The sequence below is a fragment of the Cornus florida genome, unplaced genomic scaffold, assembly GCF_030987335.1.
Source record: "Cornus florida cultivar Cherokee Brave unplaced genomic scaffold, ASM3098733v1 CherokeeBrave_3.0.0_Hap2_Chr01, whole genome shotgun sequence".
NCBI classification, from domain to species: Eukaryota; Viridiplantae; Streptophyta; class Magnoliopsida; order Cornales; family Cornaceae; genus Cornus; species Cornus florida.
The window spans coordinates 107,210,549-107,235,205 of NW_026775571.1; the positions used below are offsets into that span (position 1 = coordinate 107,210,549).

At 28.6% G+C, this 24,657-nt stretch overlaps 1 protein-coding gene across 1 annotated transcript; it reads left to right on the plus strand.

Moving 5' to 3' along the window:
• Positions 1–2,161: 2,161 nt before the first annotated feature.
• LOC132279968 (jacalin-related lectin 3-like) lies at positions 2,162–5,438 on the plus strand. The gene is made up of 3 exons (XM_059782055.1): positions 2,162–2,377; positions 4,450–4,911; positions 5,199–5,438. Exons 1-3 carry the CDS (start codon positions 2,162–2,164, stop codon positions 5,436–5,438), a joined length of 918 nt encoding a protein of 305 aa, XP_059638038.1.
• The last annotated feature ends 19,219 nt before the right edge of the window (positions 5,439–24,657 follow it).

Below are 24,657 nucleotides of genomic sequence, written 5' to 3' on the forward strand. Positions count from 1 at the left end.
GAACAAAAAAATAAATTGAAGTATTGTATTTTATAAAAAGGCTAGGTTATTGTTTTTCAAATGTTTGGATTGCCCCTATACAGTATTATTGATTATTCCAGTTCCATCTACTTATATCAATTTTTCAAAGTTGAAGTTAATCAAATCTTTCGTACGGTTGACGATGTCACAAAAAGAGATTGAATAGATTGATTGACTATGATATCTATTGAAAAAGATATATTGGAGAAACTTGATTAGAGCACTTTAATTAATAATTTACAGCTCAAAATGTAAGGCAACGATCACATTTACTCTAATATGATGTTGAATTTTGATTTTTGGGATTAAGTTATGTTGAGTATTTCCTTTTAATATTCATATAAACTGTATCATACTTTTTATAAAGTATCAAGACTTGGTTTTGTTTTTTGTGTTTTCAACATTAATATATTTTATGTGTTTATTGTCTCATTTTAATAAAAGTCATGCATTCTTATGTATAAAGGGCCTCGCATGCAATGCAAAATTCGCCCGAGGCCTCTCAAAATTAAGAATCTCAGGGCCGGCCTTGCCTACAAGGAAAGTTTAGGTATTTTTATTAAATATGAGGATACATTAGTGTAATTTTGTCCTTTATCTCCCTTGAATTTATATAAAGAATATTTTAAGTGTGTGTATGTAAATGTAAATGAAACAATGATATACTGCAGTTAGAAACTACATACAACAATGAACTTATATTTTTATTTGACAATATTTGAACTTTTAAAAGGAAGTTAAAAGGGTTTATTTATGAAAAGCTTCAAATTGAAATTTTCAAAAAGTTTTGAGTGGATATAATTTCTATTTATTTCTAAACTCATAATTAATTGGACAAATAAATAAGTATTTTGAAAATTTTGACGGCCAATTCAAAATTTATATGAGTTTTGAGTCCAAAAGTTAGGTTCATTTACTTCCCAACAACCAATATATATAAATATATATATACATACATACATACATACATACATACATACATGGAGGCATAAAGAAGAAATTGGAATTTTGGATCACGTTGTCTTTTTAATGAACTTTCTTCCACCAAGAAAAAATGAAAAAGGAAAATGCTTATGATTCCATTGGCTATAAATACCCATGCCATCTCCCTTTTATTTCAAGACAACCCTTCCTTGTTTTTGCGAGTAGCTAATGTTCATTTTGTTGCCTTCATCTCGGTTCTAGACTTCTCTTTCTCCGAGTTTTTCACTGTTCGTCGCCTTCCACTTCCATAACCCTCATTGGCACTTTAATTTGCTCCAACATCTCACAGCCTTTCCCATCTCTTCTTTAATTTTTGGTATGTACGTATTTAGTTTCCGTCTTTTTGGCTATTAAATCTGTAACCTTTCTCTTTTCTATTTTTGTTTTACATATCAGCAGCAATTTTATAGTCAGAGTAATTGTTCTTAGTATTCACCTAGAAATATAAAATTGCTTGTCTAAACTATTCTTGAGTCGTCGTTGTCATTGTAGTCTTTATTCCATCACCTATATATAGGTACTATTCTTGAGTGTCAACCTCTACAAAGTTAACCAGAAACTCCCAGGGATAATTATTTGATTAAACTTATGGAGACACACCTCCAAATATATACGTAGTGAGTCTAGTGAGCAAGGACGAAATTGTATCATGTATAACTGCGTGCGTACGTTATATATATATATATATATATATATATATATATATATACACATATCGATATATATTTGAGATTTTCTATTGAAAATATTCTACTGTATACCTTATAAAATGCCTTTGAATATGCTAATAAAATGACGCCCTAATAAAATAGTTTTGATATGTTGAGTCTGCTGGCCAATCCAAATGCCGAATGTGAGATAGTCCACTTGATTATAATTATAACTCGGACGCGCTGCGCTTTAAGGAGTCAGTGGCCTTGCTAAGGCCAAATTATGCCCCTCAACATTCGGTTTGTCTCCAAATTTTTATCCCATATAGACGAGAACTAATTTCATTTGCAGTGCCCACTCTAGCTTTTTTCTACTTTTCCTTGAATTGCTGCATACTTGCACACATGACACTGATACATATATCTATCTATCGCCTCTTCATTTATTTAATTACTTTCTCATTCAAATTTGAAGTACTAAACTTATTTATAGCTTTAAGGACTCCATGGCGAATGAGGGGACAGTTACTTTCGGACCATATGGTAATTCAGAACCTAATAATCATTGGGACGACGGATCTTACAACACAATAAGGGAAATAAATATATATGTCGCCTCGGCTGGATCGGAAATTGAATCTATCCAAATTGTTTATGATAATATTGAAGGAAAGGCAGTGTCGGGAACAAAGCATGGTGGTGGTGGCGGAACACATTACCCGGTAATATATATATATATATATATATATATATATATATATATATATATAATTTTATTTTTAAATCTGTGCACAAATTTGTTTGATTCTACATTCTGACCAAAGAAGTTTAATTTGCTATTCTTGACATATATATGAGTCTCATTAATTAATATATATAATTTTGAGCAACCTTCCAATTAAATTGAGTAATTACAATATTCTCCCCTCATGTGATAATGGAACAAACAAAAATTCAATCATTAATCCGATTGTTTTGAAGTAAAATATTTTTCTCAAAAAGTATTTTCTTTTTTAATTAAAATATATTTTTATTTTTATTTTTTTGGTGTTTGACAAAGTTTATATCAAAATAATGTCAGGTCCATTGGCATGTTTACATCTTGTATCTTATGATAATTGATGAATATGTTATTTTGGTTATGGTATTAATATTCTTTTTTTCGTAAATATATTCGGACAATCAAATACTAAAAAAATAAAAATATATTTTCTAAAACATGTTTTACATCTTGTATCTTATGATTTTACCATTTCGCACTATTTTATATTCTGATTTGACAAACCTAACTCCAAATTTAAATAAAAGTAGAAGAAGACAAAGTATAAAAGTAAGAGAGGACAAGAACTGCATAGGGGATTATATTCGGATTGCTTGAATAGTATTAACATTAATAATTCAACAATTACTTCGCGCATCAATTCTAAGATCACCATACGATACCTTAAAAAGACCCCAGCTAGTAATCTAACATTCGTGAGGTCTTAATTCCCTTAAAAAGACCCTGCCTCCCTGTCCCAGCCCGTTCACTATATTGTATAATTTTTATGTATATATATGAATTTTTTTACATAAATTTACAATTGCTAAAAACATCTCTTAATTTTTTTATATCGCTTACAAAAAAACGTTATATTCCCTTCTTCAAAAGAACCCTAGTTTTTTTTTTTTTTTTTTTTTTTTTCATTTAGTTCTCTAATTTAATTTTTATTTTATTTTTTCCTTTTTCTTCTTCTTCATCTTTCTTCTTTTCTCTCACCATAAAATTCTTCTTTCTGCACTCATGTATGATATATGTACCGTAACCTTTTTTTCTCTTTTTATTCTTTTTATTTTCTTGTCTTCTTATTTAAATTTTTACTGTAATTTTAGAACTCAATGTGTGCATTTTTTATATTTGAATTTTTCTTTATTGACTTTTTATTTTCTTTTATTTTATGAATAATGACGTTCAATTTGAATCTTGACTAATGAATCATTGCTGCACTTTTATTTTCAGATTACTGTCTTACCGCACTTTAAATTGTCATGCTAGTTGAAAAAAACAAATTAATTTATCATTTTCAAAATGCCTCCCCTGAAATAAATTCCTGTCCCAGTCTCTGCTTTTTTATGCATCACTAAATTGATTAAGGCTAATTAAATCAATGGGGAAATATGATAACTGCCAAATGTTACGTAGATAATGAGGCTATCATGCATTACTTTCAAATACCAATACCCATCCAAGCCAGTTGTAATTGTGGTGAATGGAGAAATATTACAAATCAATACTTTGGTTTTTATATTTGTCCAAGTATTTATCTTTCTTATACTATTGCTTAATTAGCATATTATTTTTTAAAAAAAATTATTTTATTTTTTCTTTGTTTGTGTTTTGATTTGAACAATTAGATATTTGTCATTTAGTTGACAAGCATATAAATTTGTGACCCGAATTTAGTTTGGGCTGGTTCCTGTTGTAACCTGATTTGATCTGATTATTGCGCTTTGCCTCCAAATTATTATTGTTTGACCCATTTTTGTATTGTGGATCATGCACCTGGATTCTAGTCTGCACTGTAATGAGGTTTTTAGTGTGGCATGAGAACACACTGAAATACAACAAATAGAGTTAGACAGAGATAAAAGATTGTGGGATTGAAAACTTTTAATCTCCAATATTTTTTCACATAGTAAAAACTTTTTGCCAATCTTCACTGTATATGTTGTTCTTTTTCTTTTTTTATTATATTTTTGGTTGACTGGTTTGTTGTAATACATAAATTTATCTTTGTTGATTGAAATCTTACAGGTGAAATTAGACTACCCTACCGAATATCTCGTTTCAATATCAGGGTACCTTGGTGGGTATTATAATAATAATTTTCTTGTTGTAAGATCTCTTACATTACACACCAATACAAGGCAACATGGGCCATATGGTAGGGAAGAAGGGACGCGTTTTATAACTCCGCTAATTGGTGGCAAGATTTTTGGTGGGAAAATTGTTGGATTCTTTGGAAGGGCGGGTGTTCGTTTGGATTCGATTGGAGTATACATCAAGCCATTCCCTACTATAATACCTAGTGTTGGTCCATTTGGAGCGACATTACGTGATGGCGGACAACAGTGGGATGACGAAATCTACAGCACGGTAAGAGAAATAACTATATACTCCGGATGGGTAATTGATTCTATACAAGTTGTCTATGATCTTGAAGGAAGGCTAGTGTCAGGCAAAAAGCATGGTGGTGACGGTGGACAAGCAAACCCGGTAATATATATTTATATACATAATGCATTTTGACATTCAAATCTGCCACTCATACACAAATTTATTTGATTTTATAGTTGTCGTGTGTCTCTCATGTTTTGTGAGGAAAAAAAAGTGACAGGTTATGTACACACAAATTTCGTTATGTATGTGGTCAAATTAGACTACCAGGATGATAACAGAATTTTCCTTTTTAGTTGGAAGTTTTTAAAACTCAAGCTTTCATTTATACAAATATGAATGACTTGCATGCTTATCCTTCTTTTTTACCAATATAACTTATGTAGGTGGTCAAATTAGACTACCCGGATGAATTTCTGGTTTCAATTTGGGGGTACTGTGGACAAGTAGCTAACATGGTTTGTATCCGATCTCTTGGATTTCAAAGCAACAAAAGAATGTTTGGACCGTTCGGCGTGGAAGAAGGAGAGAAATTTGAAATCCCATCCACTGGTGGCAAGATTATCGGATTCCACGGAAGTTCTCACGACTATCTTACTTCAATTGGAGTATATCTCGACAAGTGAGGATACAATTTAGACATTAATCATGAGCCACCATCTACTTTTCTTTGAATCATAAATAATTTAACTACGTTTGAATTCGACGCAGTTACAATAATGGATACTATGTGTTGTCCTTTAAACTTGGTGAAAGTGGTTAAGGCAACACAAACTTGTGTCCCTGTGATTTTCTGTACTTTTCATGTATTTTTGTGTGTTAAGCTTGAATGTTTGGGTTAGTTATGTATTTTGTGAAACTCTTAATTCAGTGATAGGATGTCTAATGTTATCTCATGTTCCTTATAATAAATTGGTGATTGTATTTGCGAAAGAAGAATCTTGTTGGCTATGAAATATTTACACTCTATATTTGGTTTAAAAATATGGTTTGATAAATCATGATCATATGACATTGGGATTTTTTTTTTTTTTTTTAGATGGATAGTATAAATGAACTCTGCCTTTATCCAAAGATTCCAAACTCTGCTACCAGGCATAACATCTCGTTCATGCTTCAAAGAGAAAAATATAGATTTAACATCAAATTTTTTTTTTTTTTGAATAATTCATGTCGTTTTCATATAGTTGTAAAGATAACTTCCTCTAGAGTTTAGAGAACTTGCAAATAACAGAGAAAATTAAGGGCGGAACTAATGAAGGCCTGGTCCATTGGGCCATTGTAATATATATAGTTTAGGGAGTTAACGCTCTAAAATATTATTAAGGGAAAATTATATATTAGTGACCTTAAAGTCAAGAAAAGGTGAATAGTGACTAATTTTGAAACTTAATTGATATTAAGTAACCATTTGATGGTTTATTAGTCTTCTTATAATATATTATTATGTAAGTAAACAAATTTACCCTCTACATTAACCTAAATAAACACTTACTTAAAGTGACTAACAAAAAGATGACAGATTATTAGGGTGAGTCTCTGAAGAGAAGATCAAGATGGGAGAGAACTGATGATGGATATTATACATCATTTTCTTCAAGATTCTAAAAGACATGACGAGAAAATTGAAAATTTTCTTCTTATTCATTATTTTCAAGGTATAGTTATTATACTTTACGAGTTGATTTGTCTGAGAAATCTTCCTTAAGATATAAGATTGTAATTTTTACGAATTTTTAATACTACTTAGTTATAATTCAAGAAATAATGACTATTGTTGATTAATTTCATAATTTTATTAACGGTTAAAGGGTGTTTCAAAAGTATGATTTGCCACTGTAAATGTTATGAGCGTTCATACTGGAGAGCCTTGAAAAATAAATAAAGGATGGAAAAGAGATAATGTTGATAAAGAAATTTTAATTTTTTAAATTGGTAAATTGTAAACTAGAAAGGAAAAAAAAAAAACATTGGATTAGAGAGAGAGAGAGTAGGAGGAGGATGAATTTAATGACTTATTATTTATATTGGATGGCAATTTTGTCATCTAAAATTTATTTTTAAAATGTTTATTAAACTTTTAAGTGTTTTTGACCAAATTATCCTTAAATGGTTACTTAATATCAATAAAGTTTTAAGATTGGTCACTATTCACCTTTTCTTGACTTTAAGGTCAGTATATAGCAATTATGTTTAATTTTAGTCATCAAAATATAATTTTCCCTATTATTAATATTGGCGCTCTAAAATACTATTAAAGCACTCTATTATTTTTATAATAGTATAATACTAAAAAATCCCTTATGGTCTGTTTGGTTAGACAGAAAATTTTATGGAAAGTGAAAGTGAAAGAAAGGAAAATCATGTTTCTATCATTCATTTGGTTAGCTAGAAATATTTTGAACAAAGTTGTAAGAAAATATTATTTTATTAGTTTGGATAGCATGAAAAAGAAAAGAAAATGATTATACTTACTGAAAATACCCTTATAATTTTAAATAGTAAAAAAATAAATAAATTTATATTTGATAAATATTATTTATACTTAATTATTTATTTTAGTAAGAAAATAGTGAAATATGGAATAGAATAGTATGTGATATCATAATACAATTTTTTAGCTTTATCCTCTCTCTATATATATTCACTTGTTCCGTAAACTTGAATTCTCGATCTTTTATTTTTTAAGGTAAGAAAAATAAGTTTTTAGTTGAGTGGCCTATCAAAGTTCAAGTATTTATTTTCTCTTTATGTTAGTTTTAATTTTATTATTTATTTGTAAATGATGTAACTGGTAACTATATATCTAATTATAGCTACAACTTTCTCACTGAGAAAATAAAATCATAGACAGATTATGTAAACTATTTACGAATCATCAATTATTTATTTCAAGATAATGTTTGATATTAAGTATGAAACAATTTATGTTAAGATTATGTAGACTAGTTTTCACCTAACATTCAAAAAAAGAAAAAAATAATAGTAATAATTCAGTAATAAAAGGAAAAAATTAATTAATTTTGGATGTACATATAAAAAAAATATAAATAATTTAATTAGTAATACATGATTTTATAAAATAAAATAAATTAAAAATTTTGAGGAAAATTTTCAGATGCGAAAATCCTATTTTTCTCAAAACTTTCACTTTCCCTTTAACCAAACTTCCAAAAAATTTATTTATTTATTTATTATTATTATTATTTTTTTCCTGGTTGCTTGACGCTAATCAAACGGACTCCAATAGTCCGTCTCCCTTCTCTTATTCCAATCTCCATCTCCAAGCCTCTACAATTTGTCTTTTTCCTCTCTCTTTCTCTCTCTCTCTATATATATATATATATATATGCGATGCTATCAGGTTTACTTATAACATTTGGCTTAACCTTTGCCTGATTAAACTAAATGTTTACAATTTATTTTTCTTTGAGACACTTTTTCATTCATGCACTTTGCCTTGTAATGTTGAATAACCTAAGAATACAAACAGACCCGGAACACATTTTGCCTGTAAATGTTGGAATACCTCACACCCACACCCACTGTAATGACCCTGTGGATGGGAGTGTCGTAGGTAGGTACGAGACACTGATAGGTTATTACACTAGGCGAGTTACGGGTGCATAATCTCACATCGCTTGATAAGGGGTTGGTGAAGTGCTTATATCTGATAGTATTATCTCTAATTAGTATAAGACTTTTTGGAGTAAAGTTTAAAAGCAAAACCGTATGGGCTCAGGTCCAAAGCAGACAATATCATACTATGTAATAGAGTGGGTCGTTATAAATGGTATCAGAGCTTGACCCAACCGGAAGTGTGCCGACGGGGATGTCGGGCTTCCAAAAGGGGTGGATTTTGATGACCTTGTGGACGGGTGTGCAGTATGTAGTTATTAACATAACCCCTTTTGGGGTAAAGCCCAAGAGTAAAAACCGTCGTAACTCAAATTCAAAGCGGACAATATCATACCATGTGAATCGTTACCCTCACATGCAGAAGGGAAAAAAGATAAAAAGAAGGTAACTAAAAAGAAAAAAGAAAAATTAAGTCGCTGATGAAATTTTGATGCGTCTGCAAATCAAGGAACGCTTTTTGTCACAAACATTAATTTCATCTTAATGCACTTCTACAATTATACTCGCTCCCCAACCTACGCATTAACCACCAATAACGCTTTTACCCTGGTCGTATTTGTCACAAACCAATAATACTTTTATAGCGTTACATATGAAACCTATCTTCTCTTTAGTCTTCTTTAATAAACATAAGCTTGATATTGCAATTTTCTGTAATTAAATTAGATCTGTCGCCATTCATAAACAGTTATCATTTCGGTCATCCATAGTTTTCTTGTATGGTGACTATGTCTATATTAGATTCTATTGTCTATGTTATATATTAAGGTTATGGTTAGCGGTCTTCACCTAAACTCATTATCATATATATACCAATATTATATATAGGGTTTATTTGCTCTCCACCCGTGTTCTCTTATATAAACCCTGTAAAAAAATTCTCTCTAGGAACTCTCTTACTGGACTGAGCCAATGAGGGGTAAAAAAGTTGACTTGGCAGTTGAATTAAATTTATATTTACCAAATTTCTAATATATACATATAACTTCCGTATACAATATATCTATTATTTAATGAATTTGACTTTCACTTTATGGGCTCAGTTGATTGAAATTTGAACATCCTAAAAGAAAGAACGAAAATCCTAAAAAAAAAAAAACAAAAAAAAAAAAACTACAGGAAACAAAACAATGCAGATTAGAAGAAGAACAATTAAAAAAGGAAATTTTATTTCGATCAAAAGATAAATTTGTAAATATTTCTCTTTGATGCAAACAATCCTTCAAATTTTTATAAGATTTGGGGTCAAAGAAGAACAAATGATATACGAGTTAAGGAAAGAACAAAATAATAAACAAGACTTACCAAAGTTAGAACAATTTCTTTCCTGATGCGAAAAAGAAGAAAAAGTAAAGTATTTTAATTTCATTCAAAAGGTAAAGTTGAATGGTATAATAATATACTTTGTATAATGTATTGTATAAAATAAACATATAGAGATTAATACATATGGTAAAACAAAATGTAGTTGATTAAATTTTTTTCTTCATTTGCTGACTTGACAATGACAAGAATATGTTGAGGTGGTGATATTAGTCACCACTATTAGATGTTCACTGAATGTGATCCAATAAAAGAGTAGAGTAACTGGAGAGGATTTTTTTTCCTTGAAGTGTTTGTGGATGGTGGTGAGATTCAATAGAATTAAGAAAAATCACTTATTAACCACTAAATATAGGAAACATTGAATCATACCTGATTTTTTTTTTTTTTTTTTTTAACTATTACTAAGTTCATTTTTTTAATTAGTTCACATGTGAACTGCAGTTACCAAAGAATTGTTCCGTCATTTTATAAGAGATCCACCCAGTGATGAAAAAACAAGAATTGTGGAATATAAGTGCATGGGTCGGTGTGTCTTTTTTTTTTTTTTCGGAAGTTAAGTCTTTTAATGTTTTACAATGAGAAAACGTAGCAGTAACTCCAGGTGTGAATACATTATATAATACTAATAATGAAAAGAATGTCGATGTATAATAGATAATGAATGACATACATATATATCAGGTATTTTACAATTAGAAAACGTGTATGAATAAAAATATAATAATTGAATAATGTTAGTGTCAATGATAATATTACAGATCCAACGTCGCGTGACGACGGCATCTTGTGCATATGCCATTTTGGTGCAGTCCTGATATCCAACGGCATTGTCTGTGTTGGACTGTACCATTCATTAAAAAAACACAGGAGGAAATTTTCTTTAAAAAAAATTAAAATCCTTCTTGGAGACACTGAATTTGACTTTTATTGAATTTGTCCATAAATACATTCAATGTCATAGTACACCGAATAAAGTTTTATAATTACACATTATTTGTTACATTTCTTATTGAACCAGGCAAGTTTTGACCGAACATAAATATTTTCAGAACAAAAAATCAATATCTAAATTCACTTTATTATTATTATTTTTATTTTCCTGGCAAACAAAGGAACATTAGGAAGGATTACATTCCACATAAGCTGCCTTATTATAAAATAAAAAAATAAAATAAAAATTCACTTTATTATAAATAACTGTCTTTTGGTTCTTAAAATAAATGTCCAAAATTACTGTTCTTTTTTAATAGTCAGTGTACATAAATTGGAAATTTCGTGAGATATCTGTAGATTTCAAAAACTGTCTCAAAATAACAATACAAATGTTGACGTTTGGAGGGCTAATTTAAGAATTTGAAAGAGAGACAAGCACTAATTATGCATGTATGATTGTTGAAACTATGATGGTAAGAAAAATTATTGGGTATTTTGAAAGTACAATAATTAGGTCTGTAAGAATAATAACAAATAGATATGTTTTCTTTATTTATCAAATTAGATATGGTGATATATATTTTTAATTATCAAATCAGAAATGATGGAAGTATATAGTCACCAGTATTATTCTTTTGACTTTTCTAATTTTGTAATTGAAGAGAATGTGTCTATTTTTTATTTGATTCACATAAGCGATGGTGATAAACTATAAAATACATCCTAGTAATGACCTAATTATTATCCTCTTAATAGTATTACATTTAGCACAATATTTACGTTCTTACTAGTTGATGTGCATGAATTATCATTTATAATTATCAAATCAGATGTGATGGATATATATTCACTTATCAAATCAGAGATAATAAATTTGTTATTATCTCTAATTTAATAATTAAAATAAAACATATTTATTTGTTATTGATACACATCTGTTATCACAATGTTATACATTTTTTCATGAGGACATAAATATTCTCCTTACATTCATGTGCATCTCCAGCCAATGACATTTGAATAAACCAAAAGCAACATTTTGATAGTGGAAAGTAAAAAGTGATTTTGAATTGGAGAGGGGCAGACAATTACCGTAATGGCGTTATGCGATTAGATGGAGATATTATATGATATGATACTGGGCACTCAATAATTTCTCAATTCCCAGATATGCTTTTTCGTGTTAAAACTATGGCATGCCATCTCCTCGTGAATTGTGATCGGGTTTGGATACATAAAATAATATAGATGTCTTGTAGTCAAGTTCGGATTTAGCCTTTTTGAATAGGGTGGGCTAATTTTGAACTTGTCTAACTTTGAACTAGGCTACTATTATTATTATTATTTTTTTTTTGGCTGGGCTTAAAGTAGTATGGCCAAAAATTTTTTTTTTTTGGAGTGGGCTGAAGCCCAGCTTCGCCTACCCTTAGATCCGCCCTTACTTGTAGCGAAGTAAAATATTAAAAAATTATTATTATTTTTTATTATTTGAATATTAGTGTATTTATTTTTTAAAAAAAATTAAAATAAAAAACACCAAATTAGTGTTACTTAAAATTTTGCACCTTAACTATGAACAGTAGCAAAAGTAAAATATAAAATATAAAAAACTATAAATGAAAATTTTAACTATATATTTTTATTGTTCAAACTTCCAATATTTTTTTATTAAAATATTTTCATATTGTTTATTACAAAAATTCACTAAATTTTTTTTTTTTTTATTACCAAACATATTTTCAATCACTATTGAATCTGCATAACAAAAAAAAATAATTTTAATTTCAATGAAAATATAAATATAAAACGTTTATGTTATAAAGAGTCCCCTAATCAATCAATGTCATCCATGGACTATATGAGCTGTACTCCCAGCAATAAAAATATGGGTTAAAATCATAAAACTCATATTGCTTTCAAATTTTGATCAGAAAACTTCTACACTTTTAAAAGTGATCATATTGGTCCAATATCCGTATCTGACCTACTAATCGAGTTATGAAATGACAAATTTAATCATACTATTTAATGTTAAATTAAAAATTAAAAATTAAAAATTACCGTTTAATCTTTTCTTGACCCCCTCTTTCTCTCTAAAACTCACAATTTCTCTCTAAAACATAATTTTTGTAATTTTAAAGAGTATTTTGTAATTTTAAAAAATAATTTTTATTTTTTATTTAACATTAAAGAATAAGGTTAAATTTGTCATTTTATAACCCAGTTAACGTGTCCAATATGAATATTGGAATAATATGATCACTTTTTAAAAGTATAAGAATTTTCTGAAATAAATTGGAGTTATATGATCAAATTTTGAAAATAATAAAAATTTTATGATTTTAACCCTAAATATATAGATATAAATAATTAAATATACATATAAATATAAGCCCATGAGCTGTACTCCCAACAATAAATATATAGATATACATATACATATACATATCATATGCATGCATGTGTGTATAGGCCGGTCTCCACATTAACTTAATTATCAGTTGTCCCGGCGGTTGTTGGTGTTCAAGAGGGGGCTGGTGTGGTGGGGTTGGCAAATAATACTGTTTCTGCCGCCCCTACTCCAAGTGTTGTGGCTTCCATTCATGTGGAGGAGCTTATACAGTGTGTGCCGTCTATCTCTCATGGCCATGGGCGGGTGTTACCTTTGGACCAATGGGATCAAATCTCTAAAGGTGGTCGAAAGGGTAAAGGTCCTGTGTTGTCTAGTAAAGGCCGTAAAGGTTGTTCTTCCGCTTCGTCGGAATCCTCTCATAGTCAAGGTTCCCTTTCCGCGCGGACTAGTCGTAAGCGTTGCACTTCTAATCCTATGGTGGCTCCGGGCTCATCTTTGACTGATGATAAGAAGCCTAAAGTCAATGTGGATTCCTTTAAAGACTGTTTGGTTCTGGATCAGTTTTTATCTGAAGTGGCGGGTAATATTCTTCTTGGTGCGCAGACTGCTGATTCTGTTGCTTCGGACTCCTCTCAATTGCAGTCTTTTGCTTCGCAACTTGCTTTGTTGGTTGGCGATGGAAACCCTCGGGTTGTCACGTCCCATTGATCCGTTATGTCTCTTGTGTTGTGGGGTCTTGTTTTCGTTGTTTTTGCTTAGTTGTGGCTTCTGTATGGTTTCTGTTTTTCTTTCCTTGTAGATGCCGTAGAGCTTTATTTTGCTAGGGGGAAAAAACATAAAAATAAAAATAAAAATAACTCCCAAAATCCATATTAACTGTTACTTTCGTCCTAAATTAAGTGTCATATTTTAAGAATCGTGACTTATATTTTGTGAGTCACAATTCTCAAGACAGGACACTTAAAATGAGATGGAGAGAGTATTATTTATCATAAGCAATGAACAGGGTGGCATATATGCAGAACAGTTACAAATGCTAACCCTCATGGTTTTTTCTTCCCCTCTTTATGATCTTAAATTGGTGTCTTACATGCATAATTATTTGATCATGGAAAATATCTTATTAAGACATTCAATGGTATGGTTCACCATTAATTAATATTATTTGAATGTTGTCACTACTAATTAATTAGATCACAAATATATATAGTAAAAAATTCCAGACATTCAATAATGTTGCTAAATACAAGGCTCATAGTTTAAATATTAAAACACAATACTATTTCTTTCTCTTATTTGAAAATATTTGCCAGCAAAATTTTCACATCAATTATGATTTCAGCATCCCATAGCTCTAAGAGAAAAAGTGTGATCAATCTCCATTAAAGTTTGGCACAATCATTATGACTACTCCTACAAGTGAGTTGGGAGTTAGAGGAATAATTTCTCAACACCAAAACTACCCTGAACTAAAATGATTTAAATGAAGCTATTAATTAATATACCAAATAATCATTTCAACTCATTTTAATTGGACAAAAGCACCAATTTTTTTTGGTGTAGGTGGCTTTGCACCATTGCTTATTATCTAGTTATATAATTTAATTAATATTAATGTTTTGTAACAAATATAATAATTTAATTTTAATTAATAGGTGGTTCACATCAACTTTCATAGTACTCAAATATAATAATTTAATTTGTAAATGTTTTATAATTTTTCAATGTTTTGTAATTTTTTTTTTTTTTAAAATCATTTTCTTGTTTTTTTGTTTTGTTTTGTTTTTTTTTTTTTTTTTTGTTAGATAGATCATTAGCTTTAATATGTAGTAATTAACAAATGCCTATCAAAATAATATTAATAACCAAAGATACAATCTTTTAGGGTCTGTTTGGTTAGATGGAAATAGATGGTGGAAAGTGAAAGTGAAAGAAAGTGAAGTGAAGAAAAAAAAAATTAAGTTTCCATTGTGCATTTGGTTAGTATGAAAATTTTTCAAGAAAGTTGTGAGAAAATATTATATTGTTAGTTTGGATAGAATGAAAGAGAAAATAAAATGATTGTACTTGTCAAAATTGCCCTTATAATTTTAAATATTAAAAATATAAATAAATTTGAGTAAAATTAATTCATGCATCAAATTTTGTTGTTGATAATAATATTCTGAACTTGTGTGAGACACCAAGTCACCGGAATTTGTTTACTCAAAAATATTTTAATATATATATATATATGATTTGGACCTTACAATTTATATAGTAATTGTAAGAATTTTGATAAAGTCGAATAAGATTAGGATTGTTCCACTAGATGTTTGTTTATATTAGAATAACTAAAACCAATAGAATTTTAAATATAACAACCAAGTTTATGAGGGTTTTCTTTTTGAATTCAACTAGAATTATATAACTATAAAATATTTTGTATTATTCTTTTTAAGGAACGTATATATTTCGTAAAATTTATAATAACTTTAGTATCAAAATTCTAAAACCTAGTTGATATGTATATACACATATTGAAAAATAATATAATGCACTAAAAAAATATCCACCATAATATGTTATATGTATATACGTATTTGGAAGGGAAAAAAAAAAAAAAAAAAAACACAGAAGAAAATAAAAAAAGAATAAAGCAATAAAAATAGATTAAAAAAAATTGCTAAAAATAAGATCTCTCCAAATTTCACGATTTCATTTACGTTTTGAAAAAAAATGTCTATAAAAAATAGACAAAAAGATAAAGGAAACCAAGTTATCCAACTGATAATTATGGGTATAATAGGAATTTAAAATATAACTTAACAACTTTCCCGAGAAATAAAAAATTTCGCGTGTTTTATACGGGAATCGTTTTAAAGAAAATTAGCTACTTGCGAGAATCCAGTTTCTTGAAAATTTTCCGTTTCATCCTAAACAAACGCACAAAAAATTTAAATATTTTCCGATTCTTTTCTTTTCTTACTAGTTCTACCTAACCAAATGAACCCTTATATATAAAAGAAGGGATACACAATATAATTATATATAGGAAATGCAATGATTGCAATATGAAGTATCTTTTCTTAAGAGTCCTTACACAGATGCAATGTGATGTATATATAAAAAAGCAAATATACAAGTTGATATATAACAAAGATACTAGATTAAGATGAAACCTAGAAAAAAAGATTACAACTTTTTATATAATTAATTACTTTCTAATTTTAAATGAGTTATATTATATTTGACACATAGATAACAACATAAACTAGGTGAAGTATTATATTTTTATTTATCGGGACAAATAACAAGACTCTAATTAAAATTTAAAAAAAAAAATTTAATTCAGGGGAACTCAATATAGCAACATATATGTTGAAACCTAATTTTCAAATTGTTTGCACCCTAAAAATAAATATTTATTGGGCCACATGGCACAAGTCAATTGGAGAATTTTATGATGAAATCAAAAGCACGTCGGAAGATTGTGAAGGATATATCACAAGATGATAAGGTTCAGACAAGTTATTTTTGAATTCAAAATAGAGTTTGAATTTAAATTCAAAGGGGAATTGCAACTGCTTTCAAGTGCTGCTTCAAACCTCTATAAATAGCACCAGAAGATATCTACACAAGAGGTCCCCGACCAAACAAATGCTGCGTTACTTTCATTGCACTATAGTTTTTAGTTTTGTTAAAATCTAATTCTTATACTTGTATCACTTGTGTAAGAATATCACTTATGAAATAAGATAGACGCTAGTACTTAAATGTTCCCTCCATTGTTACTCCATTGTTATTTTATAAGTTTATTTGCAATTGAAGAACGCTTGTGCAGTTAGTGTTGCTCCCTTTATCCAATTCTAGCCCTTATTTTATTTTTATTTTTGTGTCAAAAGTCTTCTTAATTGAGGTGTTGAAGAACTTGAAGGAAGAGTCATCCTTGTCTTCCAACATTCGTCTGATTCACAAAAGGACCGATTACGAATTCGGTCAACGCCTCCAACCCCTTAGGTCGAAAGACTCTGCTCCTGAAAAAAAAGAACCAAACAATTTGGCACACCCCTAAATTGTTTGACTCTGGCACGCCCCTAAGAAAAGTAAAGTAAAATAAAAAAATAAAAACTACAGTGTAATGAAAGTAATGCAGCGTTTGTTTGGTCGGGACCTCTTGTGCAGATATCTTCTAATGCTTTTATAGAGGTTTGAAGAAGCAGTTAAAAATAGTTGCAATTCCCTTTTGAATTTAAATTCAAACTCTATTTTGAATTCAAAATAACTTGTCTGAACCTTATCATCTTGTAATATATCCTTCACAATCTTCAGACACTTGCTTTTGATTTCATCATAAAATTCTCCAATTGACTTGTGTCATGTGGCCCAATAAATATTTATTTTTACGGTTCAGACACAAAATTATTTATTTTAAATATAGGAATTCAAAATTTTCGTAAGGATTTTACACCTTGAATTAGGATAAATTGGAATTCTCATTTGTTTAGTCTAATTATTGGGCTAAAGTGGGATATGAATACTATTTACTGTTGGTCTACTTAGCTAATCAAGCTTCTATTTTTCTTTCTTTCCAAATGAACTAAATTACTTTAATTTAAAATGAATACTCTTTAAGGCTTATTCACTAAAACAAATTTGGATAGATACTGTACATCAGGCTTGTACTTTCCAATAACATCACGCGAATCGATTGGGATTGTTTGCTTTTGACTTAAAAATATTTTGAATTTTGACATGGATGTCAGTGTTTTTAATTAGGAGTAATTATATTGGTACAAAGGTTATGCAAATGCTTTTCCGTGTTGATGCTCTTGTGCACCAAGAAATTTGAACTTCTTACAATTAACCAAAAAAAAAATAAAAAGGTTGATCGTAATTTGTTCAAACATTAATTGGGATGATCTGGTCGAAACATGCAATGTTGTGGTCCTTCAAAAAAAAAAAAAATGTAGTTCAAAAACAATTGTATAGAGTAGTCTAATTGTATCTTATCATATTTTCAAATAAAAGAGGTTGAAAATTGAACCAAAGGACCAAAAGGCCAGTGCTATCACTCCTTTCTTATCAAAGAGGAGGTTGGAAGTTCGACCCTCGGTGAAGGTAGTGTGTATGTTGTTATACTAAAGATTCTAAATAAAACTGGAATTTTTATTAACAATTATGAGATTTATCTTCTTCTTCTTTTTTTTTTTTAAATTAGTTCACATATGAACTGGACTTACCAAAGATTAGTTCTGTCATTTTTTGAGATCCACCCAAGTGATTAAAAAAACAAGGATTTGTTCTGACGAACAGTGTTTTATTTTTATTTTTTCACGAAAATGCTGTTTGTTTGTGTGTTTGTCTTTAAGAAGCGAAACAAATATGTTCATTGTTTGTTTCTCTTTTTTTAATTGGTTCACATGTGAGTCCATGGATTGGTGCGCCTTTTCAATGTTTTATCATGAGAAAAGTTTATAATAACTTATTAACTCGAGCCTGTGAATACAGTATATAATAATTGTGTAAAAAAATAAATTCAATATAAAAATTGAACAATCTCGCTAATACATAATGAAATATTGACATGTGAGGTGTTTTACGATGATAATAGGTTTTGGTGCACAACAACGAATCCAGTTGGTTGGTTGGTAAGATCTGTAAGAATAGAAAATAAAATCATATATCCTGGCTGAAATATATTATTGGATTTGTCCATTATAAGCCAATTTAGAGGAGTCAAACTTGCTTCAGCAACATGATTAAGTAAGTTACTCTGATTTATTTACTTGAGCCAGCTAATAAAAGAATTTAACCTCTTTTTATTGGGATATTAAAAATATAATATTTTAAGATAAAATTATCCTTTTATTCCTTTAATAGGTCAATGTACAGAAATTGGAAATTTCCTCACAATTTCTTTTTGATTTTTTTAATTTGGCTGACAAGATTGTAATGCTGGATGATTGTTCATGTTGTTGCTTGCTTTGGTTAAAAAAATTAAAAAAAAAAATAATTGATTATTAAAACTATGATTGCAAGTAAAATTATTGGGTTTTCCTCACAATTTCTTTTGATTTTTTTAATTTGGCTGACAAGATTGTAATGTTGGATGATTGTTCATGTTGTTGCTTGCTTTGGTTAAAAAAATAAACATAAAAATAATTGATTATTAAAAGTATGATTGCAAGTAAAATTATTGGGTATCCCGATCAAATCACGTCATTATATTTGTGTATATCTCCAACAAATGGCATAATATCTGAAAAAGTAGCAGCAATATTTTTTCTTTTGGAATGCTTCTATCTTAGAGTTGCTATTGATATGATTACTCTTTATTGTCAAGTTGTGAAATTATTGTCCAATAAAGAATTGGAATTTGAATAATTTAAAATAATAGAGATGGTTTTGGATAGAAATGTGGAGAAAGAAAGAAATAATTGTATAGAAAAAAAGTGAGTTGAATTTGTGAAAAGAAAAAAAAATGTATAATCAAGTCTTAAAGTAAAGATAATTGTTCTTATTTGTGTGTGTACTTTTATTGTTATATTCATCAATTGTACGTGTAAAATCTTAATAGAAAGTAAAAGGTGATTATTACTAAATGGTGTCGTGTAGTATGTGAATGTGTTTTTTTTTTTAAATGCAAAAAAATAAAAATAACGAAAAGTGAGTTTGAAGGGCAAATTGGCTGACAATTGGCGACAAAGATATTATATGACTATGATATGGAGCACCCAATAGTTTACCAAACGGTGTCGCATGGTACGCTTTTTGTGTTCAAACTGTGGCACACCCTTGTGAATTGTGATTGGCTTCGGATGCATAAATGATATATGTGATTGATACTTTATTTATTTATTAAAATTTATTAGCAAGAAAATAAACAATCATACATGTGAATGTTAGAAAATAAAAAGATTCTCACGTGTGACAATTTGCAAATAAATGATGCTTTGTTTTCCATTTCCAAGAAATTTTTGTAAGCTAATATGACAATGAGTCGATGACAGCTTCACTCCATGTGAGAGTAGAGGTGGAGCCTCACATGACCGATATATAATTTTTAATTACCAACATCATCCTATCCAATTTTCCAATTATAAAACTGCCAAAGTTCAAATTTATTATTATTTATCATAAACCAGTTCATAAATAAGGATGCCCATTCTTTATGATCTTAAAAGGGTGTCTTACTTGCATAATTATTTGAGTATGGACAATATTATATTAAGACATTCAATAATACGATTAGTTAATTCGTTGTTTTGGGAGCTGTTTCTATTAGTTAATTAGATCACAAATAGATGTTTATGTTGTGTACCAAACAAGTTTTAAGAATAAATTTGAAATACCAAGACAATTTAAATAAAATAACTCAAATAACCGAATTAATATGTCAAATAATTAATTCAAACAATTTTAATTGGACAAAAGCACACTTGCTTATTATCTGTATAATTTAATTAGAATTATTAATTTGTAACAATGTAATTTGGTTAATCTGATAACATTTATTGAGAATAATTGTACTTGTATTTGTTGAATAATCAAATTCTTATTTGAGTATCAAATTAATGATATGGGTCACTATTAATTATTATTTTTTATCTTGGGAGTTGTCACTATTAATTAATTAAAGACAAAAGTGCAAAATACCCCCTGAACTTTTAACAAATGAGCAAACTAATCCCTAGACTTAAAAAGTGTGCAAAAAAAAGTATTCAACAAATAATTCATATGATTAAATAAAATAGACATTGCTAAAAATAATTCATCAACAAACCACTCGTTCAAAAAAAAAAATTGTCTTCAATTGCGCAAAAAAAAATATTTTCAACTTTGCCAAAACAATCCAAAGGGTAAATATAAGAAAATGTAGTTTTGTTCAATTAAATTTAGTTAAAATGGTCATTTGCTATTCTAATAAGGTCATTTGAATCATTTTTCTCTCACTTAAGAATAGTTTGGGCATTTAAAAAATATTCCATTGATTAACGTTAGGAAAGATCAGAGAAATTTGGGCAAACTTTAAAGGGGGTTAGGGGTTATTTTGACTAATCTCAAAGGAAGTCAGGAGCTATTTTGATAATAATTTCAACTAAGATATATTTGAACAAATCTCACGGAAGGTTAGGGGCTATTTTGGCAATAGTTTCAACTAGAAGATATTTGGACAAACTTCAGGGAAGGCCAGGGTATTTCACCTATTTCTTTCTCTTATTTGAAAATGTTTGCCCAATAATCAACGGGCCAGTGACCTAAGGAGATTAGGGGTTCAAGCTCAGTGGAGCCATATATGTGTGAGTACTAACCTAGAAAATATCTCTTTACTTGAACCACCTCTAAATTCAAAAGGTGCACTCTTTACACGAATCGACTATGTTCACGGTCTTGTGGCCCCTAAGGAATTCGAAGCTAAGACTTAATGCTTCATGAGACCCTATTATGCTACGTTTGTTTGGAGGAAGGGATTGAGGATGGAGGGATGAAAGGGTGGATAAAACAATTTTTTCGTATTTGGTTGGAGGGAAGGGAAAAGAAGGAGGAAACAAAGAGGGATGAAGCATCCCTTATTTCTTTGTATCTTTCTAGCCGCCCAAAATAGGGAGGAAGAGGAGAGAGAAAGAAGTAACAATTAACAAAAATATGTATTTTCCATTTCTAACCTCCTTATAAACTTGGAAAAAATATAGAATTTTTATAATTTTAAATAATGAGGGTATATTGGTAAAAAGAATATAAAAACCATCTTTCCATTCCTTTCAACCAAACAAAAATAATGCGTCACCTCATCCATCATTTCTACTATCCATTCCATCTAACCAAACAAAATTTGAAGGAGACATCTTCTCTTTCCTAGGGATGCCTCATCCACCCCTTCTCCTCTCCTCTCCTCTCCATCAATTTTTCCATCCCTCTAACCAAACAGAGTTATAGTCTCAAAACTTTACCACCGGAGCAAACCCTTTGAGGTTATGTTACTGAATAGTTAGTAATGGATTTATGCATTTTTAATTACTTAGGGCATGTTTGTTAACGTTTTAAGTTTTGGATTTTTTTTTTTTTAAACAACAATAAATTCCATTTGATAACTATATTTTGATTTTTCATATTTTAAAACTTTTGAAAACTCTTTTCATGTTTCCTTCACAATCCTCAACACTACAAATGTGAGTTTTGATTTTTCAGTTTTGGTTTTGAAATACTGTTATTTTATTAGTTTTCAAATTGAGAATTAGATAAATGTTTTTTTAATTATTTTTCACAATTAGAGAAATTTTATTTTATTATTTTTCAAATATACTCAAATAGTTAATAAAATTAAAAAATATTTCATTATATTCTAATAGTAAAATTAAAAATGTTATTTCATTATTATTATTTTTTCTGAATGGGATAATTTATAAAATAAAAAAATGAACATTACAAGGTCATAAGGAGTTTTATTTTATTATTTTTCAAATATACTCAAATAGTTAATAAAATTAAAAAAATATTTCATTATATTCTAATAGTAAAATTAAAAATGTTATTTCATTATTATTATTTTTTCTGAATGGGATAATTTATAAAATAAAAAAAATGAACATTACAAGGTCATAAGGAGGCATTCCTCTTATGTTATTAATTTTAAATTATACTCGAATAGTATATAAAATATTATTTTATTAATTTTCAATTATACCCAAATATTAAATAAATTTTACTTTTTTTAATTATACTTGAATAGTAAAATTAAAAATGTTATTTTATTATTTTATTAATTTTCAATTATACTCGAATAGTAAATAAAATAATATTTATTAATTTTCAATTATACTCAAATAGTAAATAAAAAAATATTTTATTATACTCGAATAGTTAAATTAGAGTATTATTTTATTATTTTTCAATTATAATCGAATAGTAAATAAAAGATTAAATTTAAAATTAAAAAAAAAATTACTGAACATATTTTCTCTTTTCTTTTTTTAAAAATTCAATAGTAAATGTACGTTACCAAATATATTTGGTTTTGACAAAAATAAATGCACAGTTTTTCAAAAGATGTCATTTTCAAAAAAATAAAAGAACTGTCAAAAATGAAAATCACACCTTTACCAAACAAGAGCTTAATATCACTCTATTTTCAATTATACTCAAATAATAAATAAATAAATAAATATTTTATTATACTCGAATAGTAAATAAAAGATTCAATTTAAAAAATAAAAAAAAAAATTACCAAACATCTCTTTTCTCCTTTTAAAACTTCAACAGTACTAGATGTTCCCAAATATTTTTTGGTTTTCACAAAAATGAATGCACGGTTTTTCAAAACAAGAGCTTATTTGCTCTTTGTGACACGAACACTTCTACTACACCATCAATCTCTCTTATGTGTCTCATCTTCTTCTTCGAAATTATCATTGTGGATTAATCTTCATATAGCACGTGATACCTCTCATGTATTATTGTTTATCATTCATCTTTAGGAACCCCTTCAACCATCAACCAATCGAGTGGGACTTTTAATATAAATATAAAAATTAGGAAATGATCCAATACAAAAGACTATTAATAGTCCTTCTATTGAAAATTTAAGAAACATATAGCTCAGCAGCCCATATCAAAACCAACTACGAATAGATGGAGAGTAGTTAGGGACGGAGCAAAAAAATAAAACTGATCTGACGGGTATTATGTAATTAAATTTTGAAATATTTTTAATTTTTTTTTTAACAATATTATCCTTATCCGTAGAAATGTTGAGAGAAATACAATTCAAAAAAATGAGACAAAACAACTTATATAAGTAGTAATTTGAAAACTGATATGAAAAAAAAAAAGAAGAAGAAGAAGAAGAAGAAGAAGAAGAAGAAGGAGGAGGAAGCGATAACTGATAAATTACGGATAAAAGAAGATGTTGCAAAGGAAAACATTGTTCAATCTTTAAAATTTAGTCAACAATTGTTACAATTTTCCTATTCAATATTAAACAACATTTAACGAAATTGACTGTCTAAAAAAGTTCAACTATTTTTATTAAATATGAGGACACAATAGTAAAAAAAAAAAAAAATCTTTATCTCTCTAGAATTCATATAATGAATATTATAAGTGTATATATAAATGTAAATGAAACAATAATATATTAATTGAAGTCAGAACTCCCTATATATACCCATGCCATGTCCCTTTGATTTCAAGACAACTGTTTATTGTTTCCCTTCATCACTGTTCGGAGTTTTTCACTGTTTGTCTCCTTCCACTTTTATTTGCTTCACCATCTGACAGTCTTTCCCATCTCTTCTTTTTTGGTATGTACCTATTTACTTTCCATGTTTTTTGGTATGTACCTATTTATTGTTCTTTCATATTCAGGTATCAAGAGAAAAAGAAAATAAAAGGGAGAAGTAATTTCATTGGGTGTTTCGCCCATGAACATCCTTAAATACTTCATTTTGGATTCTTCTTTAATTAATGATCCATATTAATTCCTCAACAAATAATTATACGCCTTTTTTACTTTTTCTTGAATTGCATCCTTCCACACATGTAACACACACATGTTGCTTTTTAACGATCCAGTTACCGTACTAATTAAACTTATCTCTAGTTTTAAGGACTCC

Coding starts and splice junctions, on each gene's coding strand:
- LOC132279968 (XM_059782055.1), top strand. CDS start 2,162: ATGGCGAATGAGGGGACAGTTACTTTCGGACCATATGGTAATTCAGAA. Junction 2,378..4,449: donor GTGGCGGAACACATTACCCG/GTAATATATATA, acceptor GAAATCTTACAG/GTGAAATTAGACTACCCTAC. Junction 4,912..5,198: donor ACGGTGGACAAGCAAACCCG/GTAATATATATT, acceptor TAACTTATGTAG/GTGGTCAAATTAGACTACCC.